This window comes from Galeopterus variegatus, unplaced genomic scaffold (genome assembly GCF_000696425.1).
Source record: "Galeopterus variegatus unplaced genomic scaffold, G_variegatus-3.0.2 Scaffold2108, whole genome shotgun sequence".
NCBI lineage: Eukaryota > Metazoa > Chordata > Mammalia > Dermoptera > Cynocephalidae > Galeopterus > Galeopterus variegatus.
The window spans coordinates 303,738-312,825 of record NW_007728219.1 but is presented as its reverse complement, the minus strand read 5'-3'; the positions used below and the strand labels follow the sequence as shown (position 1 = coordinate 312,825).

The window sequence follows — 9,088 nt, the reverse complement described above, 5'->3', positions numbered from 1 at the left end:
CCTTCCTTCCTTCCTTCCTTCCTTCCTTCCTTCCTTCCTTCCTTCCTCCCTCCCTCCCTCCATCCCTCCCTCTCTTCCTTCCTATAGATTACTCATCTTTAAATCTTACTGTATTTTCCTGAACACAAAATCACAGAAGCTTTTTAAAAAATAGCTTTTAAAGACTTCTATTTTAGAGCAGTTTTAGGTTTACAGCAAAATTGAGAGGAAGATACAGAGATTTCCCAGACACCCCTTCCATCCCCCTCCCTAGCCTCCCCTATCATCAACATTCCCCCACCAGAGTGGTACAATTGCTAGAATTGCTGAACCTACATTGACACATCATAATCACCCAAAGTCCATAGCTTACATTAGGGCTCATTCTTGGTATCACTCATCCTATGGGTGTGGACAAATGTATAATGACATGTAGCCATCATTGTAGTATCATGCAGAGTTCTTTCACTGCCCTTAAAATCCTCTGTGCTAGGGCTGGCCCGTGGCTCACTTGGGAGAGTGCGGTGCTGATAACACCAAGGCCATGGGTTCAGATCCCTGTATAGGGATGGCCGGTTTGCTCACTGGGTGAGCGTGGTGCTGACAACACCAAGTCAAGGGTTAGGATCCCCTTACCGGTCATCTTTATATAGGGGGAAAAAATCCTCTGTGCTTCACTTATTTATCCTCCCCTTACCCCCAACCCCTGGCAACCATTAATCTTTTTACTATCTCTATATCTTTGTCTTTTCCAAAATGTCATATAGTTAGAATCATACAGTATCTAGCCATTTCAGATTGGCGTCTTTCATCTGATAATATACATTTAAGTCTCCTCCCTGTCTTTTTATGGCTTAATAACTCATTCCTTTTCAGTGCCAAATAATATTCCATTGTCTGGATATACCACAGTTTATTTATCCATTCACCTACTGAAGGACGTCTTGGTTGCTTCCATGTTTTGACAATTATGAATAAAATAGCTATAAACACCGATGTGCAGGTTTTTGTGTACACATAAATTTTCAGCTCCTTTGGGTAAATATCAAGGAGCGCAATTGTTGAATCGTGTGGTAACGGTATGTTTAATTTTGCAAGAAACCACCAAACTGTCTTCTGAAGTGACGGTACCATTTTGTATTCCCAGTAGCAATAAATGAGAGTTCCCATTGCTTCACATCCTCCCCTGCATTTGGTGTTATCAGTGTTCTGGATTTTGGCCATTCTAATAGGTGTGCAGTGGTATCTCACTGTTTTTTTTTTTTTCCCTTTTTGTCTTTTTTACTGACCGGTAACAGGATCGCAACCCTCGGTGTCGCGCCCGTACCGGGGACCGGCAATGGGATTGCAACCCTCGGTGTTGTGTCCGCACCGCACTCAGCCAGTGAGCGGGAACCGGTCTCCACATGGGATCCGAACCCCACCACGCTCCCAAGCGGCGCACTCTCCAGTGTGACTAAATTATTAATAAAAATGAAAAAAAATGAAAATTAATTAATGGAAAATTAATTAATGGAAAATAATTCTATAGTAAAACTTGTTTCATCCTGAATCAGGGTACATAGGTTACTGAAAAGTGGGAGAGGGTCCCAGTGGCATATTTTGACACATCAGACACTGCCAGATGCTTTTTTACTGAGAAACCATCTAGACTGGTGAATAAAATATACTCTCTTTTTGTATTGTAACTACTTTTGGAAATATTTTAAATGGGCTTTTTTGAGTTTTTCCCTTAGTGAGGGTGAACAAAATTTAAAATTTTGTCTTTAAAACTTTAAAGACAGACCTTACAGTTATTTGCTCAAGTTTAGGTGACACAAGGGATACAGATTGACAGTAGGGATGTTAAGAGGAGATTAAGAGCAAAAGGAAGGGGACAGAATTCCTCTGAGACAGCCAAGCCTAGGGGTGATGTGTCAGGAAACCTCACGCAAAAACACTTAACTATGTTTTCATAATTTTATCACTGGTCCTGCCAAAGATTTCCAAAGTTCTTTTTTGTACACCTTTATTCCTCTCTTAGATAATATTGAGAATGTGATAATTGTCTTCATTTCCATGAAAACCGAGGGATCGAATAATAAAATGGTGTATTAGTCAAGGATTCTCTGCTTATGTATTTTTTTACCTTTCCCCCACAAATGTTAGAAATGCTGTGATTTCTCAGTTGATTTCCCCACTTTTCTTCTCCTTTTATTTTTTTTTTTTCTTTTTTGGGGGGCTGCTTTTGTTCCATTTTTAATTTGGGTTGTTTTTTTACGGTTTTTTTTTTTTTTTTTGACCGATAAGGGGATTGCAACCCTCGGCATGGTGTGATCTGTACCACGCTCAGCCAGTGAGCGCACCGGCCATCCCTATATAGGGTCCGAACCCGTGGCTTTGGTGCTCCCAGCGCTGCACTCTCCTGAGTGAGCCACGGGGCCGGCCCTTACTGTTGTGCTTTAAGCGTTCTTTGTATATTTTGGAAAGCAGTCCTTTATTATATGTGTTTTCTGCAAATATTTTCTCCCAGTCCGTGGCTTGTCTTCTCATTCTCTTGACATTGTCTTTTGCAAGCAGAAGGTTTAAACCTTAACGGAGTTCATCTTATCAATTTTTTCTTTCATGGATCGTGCCTTTGATGTTGTATCTAAAAAGTCATCCCAATGTTCAAAGTCATCAAGGTTTTCTCCTATGTTATCTTCTAGGAGTTTTATAGTTTTGTGTTGTACATTTAGGTCTACGATCCATTACTACTGCTCTTTTGAAAGTCATCTTCCCCTCCCCTCCCCAACCCCTGGCCGTTTTAAGATTTCTCTTTTTCATTGTTTTTCTGTAGTTTCATTATGTTTGCTCTTGTCAGGTACTTGGATGGACCTTTTAGTAACCTGGTTCACCTCGGGGCCATCCAGGCACTCCAACAGCGCCTCGGGAACCCACCCAGGGGCCTGGCACATGGAGCCGGGGACCAGACCCCACACCCACATCCAGGCACACTGCCAACGACAAGGAGCATGCCAAAAATATTATCTCCATGTGGGTTTCCCACCACAGTAACCATGGCTGCTGCGAAAGTGGCTAGATGTCACAACCACCATACAGATGGTCCATCAGCCACTGGAGTGCATTGACACAAGGAGAGTCACCAGCAGAGACCAAAGAAAAGAAGAGGATGTCTCTCTCCACAAAGCCCATTCCAGAGTGACAGAAGAAGCATCTGCTCTATGATAATATTTGGGGACCTGAACACACCTCTTATCATTGGACAGATCATCTAGGCAACAAATCAACAGAGTAACCATTACCATTTCAGAGGGAGAGAAGAAATCTAGGGCAATTAGAGGGGAGAGGGGGGAGGGGGGAGAGATTGGACAATGGGCATAAAGAATAAGTACAATTTGTAACATATATACTAGTAATATTGAAAAAAAATAAAAGTGAGCAAATGCCATAGAAACACACACACACACACACACAAAGTAACTTGGTTCATTGTAATCCAAGTACAAACACTGGATTTTCTGAGCCACCCAAATGACACAAAGCCAGGCTACATTCTACATGAGAGATGGCTTATTTCATTTCCCTTCATACCTTGGATACAGCCTTTTGAGGTTCCAATTCATAATGGTACACAGCTTCTCAGGGTACTAAATCTTGGTAGGACTTGAACTCCAGATTTTGTCCCCCAGTCCCTCAAAACTCTCAAGATCACAGCCTAGTCCTTTGGCTGTCTTTTTTGGGGGTTGGCAAACACTTCCAGGGCAAGAGCTTCTCAGTGCCTGGCTAACCCCTCTTGTTTCTCACTCCCTCCCTGCTCTCACTCTTATTACCTTTTGGATGCTTTGAGATTTTAAAAATAATTTTTCCAGCTTTTTTAGTTGTCTTCAGTAGGAGGGTTGGTTTAAACCATCAGAAGCTGATGTTTCCCCTTTCTAATTTTCAAATGTCTTCCATGTCACCTTGGCTTCCCACATATTCCTATTCCCTTTTAGAGGAAACTGAAGCCCATTAAAATCAAGTGATTTCCGAGTTGGTGGAACAGCTGGGTGGTGATGGTAAGAGGCACTTAGAGACAGACCTGGGACTGTGAGCCCAGTGGCCATGAGTGGGATCCAGAAGTGGGACAGAATTGGCAGACCTTAGAGGGTGGACCACATGAGGGGAAGCACCCAAATGAGCCCAGAAAAGTTGACAAGAAGCATCTGTGATTCATATCCACAACACAGCAAGGTCTTTGAAGAGTTCCAGAAGGAAAGTGACATATCAGATTCACTTAGAGACAGACCTGGGACTGTGAGCCCAGTGGCCATGAGTGGGATCCAGAAGTGGGACGGAATTGGCAGACCTTAGAGGGTGGACCACATGAGGGGAAGCACCCAAATGAGCCCAGAAAAGTTGACAAGAAGCATCTGTGAGTCATATCCACAACACAGCAAGGTCTTTGAAGAGTTCCAGAAGGAAAGTGACATATCAGATCTTCATCTAAGCTCGCTGAGAGCAGGGATTTCTATATCACCACTATGGTGTTTCCATTACCTAAAATTGCCTGGTTTGTGGTAGAAACTCACTAAGTATCAATTAAATGAATGAAATGACCATCTTATAATTTATGTTTAACCTCCCTACCATTCTAGACAATAAGCTACCGGAGGTCAGGTATGGGTACGGGACTCCATAAATGTCTGTTGGATGAAAGAGAAAGTAATTTATGATGGGAGACTACATCACAGGGATTATCCAGTCCAATCAAACTAGGTACAAATATGACTAGTGCAAGGTCGGGTTTGGCTGTCTTTGGAAGCAGCTGGAGAGATGGAAAAGGCTCACATGGAGGTGTCCCTGAGCCTCTGTGTTCTACATAAGTCAACCTAACTTCTTGGAGTTCCTTAAATAGGTGGAATGTTCTATGGCCAAATCCCAACCTCTTAAAAAATCTGTAAGAATCTAAAGAGCTAAGTATGAAAGTGCTTTGATAAATTTGAAGCTCCTTGGAACACTCTGGTTCAGGTGAGCTGAGCCTAAGTATAGGGCTGACTCCCCCTTCTAAGATTTCAAGCTCCCGGGGACAATATAACAATATTTACCAACATTTTAAATATGCATATCTTTGATTCCATAATTTCATTTCTAGGAATTTATCCCAGGTGAAAAAAATAGGCAAGTGTACAATGATATATGTATAAAGATATTCATGTCAGTGTTGTTCCAAATTGTCAGCAAGTGGAAAAAAATTAAATGTCCATTACTAAGGGACTGAATAAACAATGGTATATCTATACAATAAAATACTGTACAGCAATTGTAAGAATAATTATAGTTTTAAGGTGAAAAGTTTTTCCACATAAGTAATATATGAATACATTCTCTTGTGCAAAAGAAAACACCATTATGAAAAAACAGGTAAGATACCTTTGTCACTCCCAACCCAGAAAATCACTGTTCAAGTCTGATTTGTGTATTTTCAGTCTTTTTTCTATACACCTATATATCTACATGTACAGTTACATACCCGTAAAAAATATACAATAATGTTTTTCAGGTACACAGGTTTTACACAAATTGCTCATAGTCTATGTCTAGCTCTGTGACTTGCCTTTTCTACTCCACAATGTCTTTGTGGCTCTTCATATTAGTACATATGATTTACATTTTTCTCAACAGCTACACACTATGGACATTTCATAGTGTATCTGGCCTTGCCTTTACTGAGAAACCTTTAGATGAATCCTAATCTTTTTTCACTGTTATTAACTTGATGTGCATCAATATGGAAATATCTCTACACCACATTGTTCTTTAGAAAGCTTAAGTGATCATATTTATATAGAAATTAATTTTCATATAGGTACCAAAAAATTGGAAGAACACATTAGCACAATTATTTTGGTGGAAGAAGGGAGGCTGGCTTATAAGCTGACTTTGACTTTTCCTATTTTAATTTTTTCAGTGATAATCTTTTTTCCTGATATTACCAATCAAGTAATACCAGGGTCTCTTGAGAAGTGCCCTTCTTTCACAGCAACTGGGAGGGGTTGGGGAGCGTGGGAAACAGTCTTGGCTGCCCAAGGCAGCTCTGGAGGGGGCCTAATGCTGAGCATGGAGACCTCAGAGGGCCAAGCTGGGCTCCTGGACTATTCCGGGAATGGAAGGAGGGAAGGAGGTGGGAGAAGTGAGCTTCCAATTGTGGACCCACCCCACCCTTCACCCACTCCAGGCATGGACTTGAGAGAAAAAAAAGATTTAAAATCAGGCCTCTATCAGCTCCCTGGAGCTGTGGCCTCCTCTACCTGCACCTCAACCTCCCCCTCTGTTCTGGTTCCAAATATTCAAGCCAGGCTCAACCCCCACCCCTCCAATCTCCAAAGCAGCACAGCAGAGAGACTTGGAGTGAAAAATCCACTTTAATAATAATCCAGTCAGCTCAGCTGAGAACTTCCCCTCTCAAGTGCAAAGGGGTGGAAGAGAAAGACATCTCCAAGAGGCTTCAATCCACTAAGAGGTTACGGCTCAGAGAAGGGAACAGCTCAAAGAAGCCCTAAAATGGGAGGCAACATGTGATTTGGGATTAGTGAGTGACCAGATGGAGGTGCCCCACTACTCACTTCCTGCCAACACAGGCCCCAGCAAGAGCAGCACAGAGGTTTCACCCCTGCTTGTCAACAGCTTCAGTCTTCTCATCCCTCATCCCCTCTCTATCCCCTCATTTTCCTTTGGGGGTTGATCAAGGACCCTGAGCCTTGAGGAGAATGGGGACCCTGGTTTTCCTACATGGAGTGCCATGACAACTAGCCCCCATCACTTAGGCCAGCTGCTCCATGATGGTGATGTTGCCTCAGCAACCAATCCCGGAACTAGAGGGGGAAGGAGCCCAGCTCAATCCCGGAACCAGGGGAGGGGGGGGCGGGAGCTACCTTGAAGAGGGTGAGGGTCTGGAGTACTCCTGTGGTGCAGGCTGTCTCCCGGATGGAGTGCATGGCCAGTTGGGGGCTGCCTAAATCCAATACCCGCAGGCCCAGACGAGAAGCCAAGATAGGTCCGATGGTGGTGCCACAAGGTGAGTCATTCCGGACCATGAGGTCCTAGAGAGAGGAAGAGAGGTCATGACCACGTACCCTGTGTGCTCATTAGAGCCAAGGACAAAGCTGCCTGGAAGTGCAGGGCTGGAAGGGACCTGGGTGATCATCCAGTTCTACCCCCTTGGAGTGTGGATATGAGCAGCATAAAATCGCCAAGCCAACGCTACATGGCAGACCACAAAGGACAATATATTCTGAATTATTATATTATATTATATAATTATGTATAATTATATATAATAATTATTATATATAATAATTATTATATTATATTATATGAGTCCCATACTCTCATCTGTACTGTCACCACCTTAGTTCCAGCTACCATCACCTTATCTCCCATAAATAGCCCATTCCCCATATAGCAGGTAGGGGGTTTTAAAAACATTGATCCTTTTGTCACTCTCTTGCTTAATACCCTCCCACACATACACACAAAAAGAAAAATCACTAGTAGTTTTAGTGTTTTTAAAAATGTTGCCATTGGCATTTTGAAACTATTTTCTTTATAGTATGGTAAGAAAGTAAATAAGAAAATCATAACATGATGCTCAATATCAAGATTTTCAGTGTAAGAGAAGACAGAATTATAAAATAAAATAAATTAAGTAATAACTATTCTTATTTTTTTGAGTAAGAATTGCTGTATTAACTCATGATTTTTAAAATACATCCATTTTTTTCTAGCAAGGTCCATGGAAATGGCCCCAAAGCACTATCTCCCCCAAAACAATGAACACTCGGAGTGCCAGACCATGGTCTCTAATACCGCTGTTCACCAAAAGCTACCAAGTCTCGGAAGAGAAATGAGAGATGAGCCTCCAATTTCTTGTTGAGCCAAAAGCAAGGACACTTTAAAGTCATGACAAAAGGGTACAGGAGTTATACTGAAAGGGCTGACATTGACCAAAGTTATGACAATTTGAGCATTGAATCTAATATAGTGGGCTGGATCACATTAAATTGATGAAATTATAATTCTGTGATAGAGATGTTGACATCTGAGATGACACCTCACCTTGAAAAGTGGTTAAGGGAAAGAATTAGCATTCATCCCGTCTTTTCCATATTTCATGATAACCAAACAGTCCTAGTTGATGGGGGTGGGGGGAGTTCCACTTCACAGATGAATAGGTGGGATAAAAAAATTGGGGGAAGAGTCATTTTTCAGTAAATTCTAATGAAATTATTGATTTAGGCAAGGATGACCAATTAATGTTAAAACCATTAGGTGTGTGGGTAATGGGGAACTAATCACTTGCATGGGTTACTGTCAAGTCAAAGGCAGAAACCACCATATAGGATGGAGGAATTGGAGGGCATCCCCAATCCAGTGGTCAATCTTAGTATGGCTTAGGGTGGGTCACCCAGGTGTTATATTTGTGCTGCAATATGAAGGACACACTAGTCAAAAATGTTTAACTGGAATCCATCAAGCCTTTAGATGTAAATTCCAGTTTACAGAAAATACAGGGGCTAGGAACACAAGCTAATTGACACCATGAGGAAGCAACGAGACAAATCTAGAAAGTGAGACATTATATGAGATGATCAGCGTAGTTTCTTCAACAAGCCAATTGTAATTTTTTTTTTTTTTGTCTTTTGTCTTTTTCCGTGTCCGGCAACGGATCGCAACCCTCAGTGTTGCCCCCGTACTGGACCGGGGACCGGCAACGGGATCGCAACCCTCGGCGTTGCTCCCGCGCCTCGCTCAGCCAGTGAGCAGGAACCGGTCCGTATGTGGGATCCGAACCCTCGGGCGGGAGCGCCGCCACACTCCCAAGCGGCGCACTCTCCAGTGCGCCACCGGGCCGGCCCACACACACACCCTTTTTTTTTTTTTTTTCTTTTTGTCTTTTTTTACTGACCGGCAACAGGATCGCAACCCTCGGTGTTGTGTCCACCCCTTGCTCAGCCAGTGAGCGGGAACCGGTCTCCACATGGGATCCGAACCCTCGGCGGGAGCGCCGCCACACTCCCAAGCGGCGCACTCTCCAGTGCGCCACCGGGCCGGCCCACACACACACCCTTTTTTTTTTTTTTTTTTTTTT

At 42.7% G+C, this 9,088-nt stretch overlaps 1 protein-coding gene across 1 annotated transcript in view; it reads right to left on the bottom strand.

Annotated features, from left to right (window-relative positions):
- Positions 1 to 6,343: 6,343 nt before the first annotated feature.
- DNPEP (aspartyl aminopeptidase) overlaps positions 6,344 to 9,088 on the bottom strand; it is a 10,560-nt gene continuing 7,815 nt past the window's right edge. The window contains exons 14-15 of the mRNA XM_008580488.1: positions 6,873 to 7,040; positions 6,344 to 6,496 (exon numbers count right to left, since the gene is read on the bottom strand). Coding sequence (XP_008578710.1) covers positions 6,446 to 6,496; positions 6,873 to 7,040 — 219 coding nt within the window. The 3' untranslated portion in view covers positions 6,344 to 6,445. The remainder of the gene's footprint in view (positions 6,497 to 6,872; positions 7,041 to 9,088) is intronic.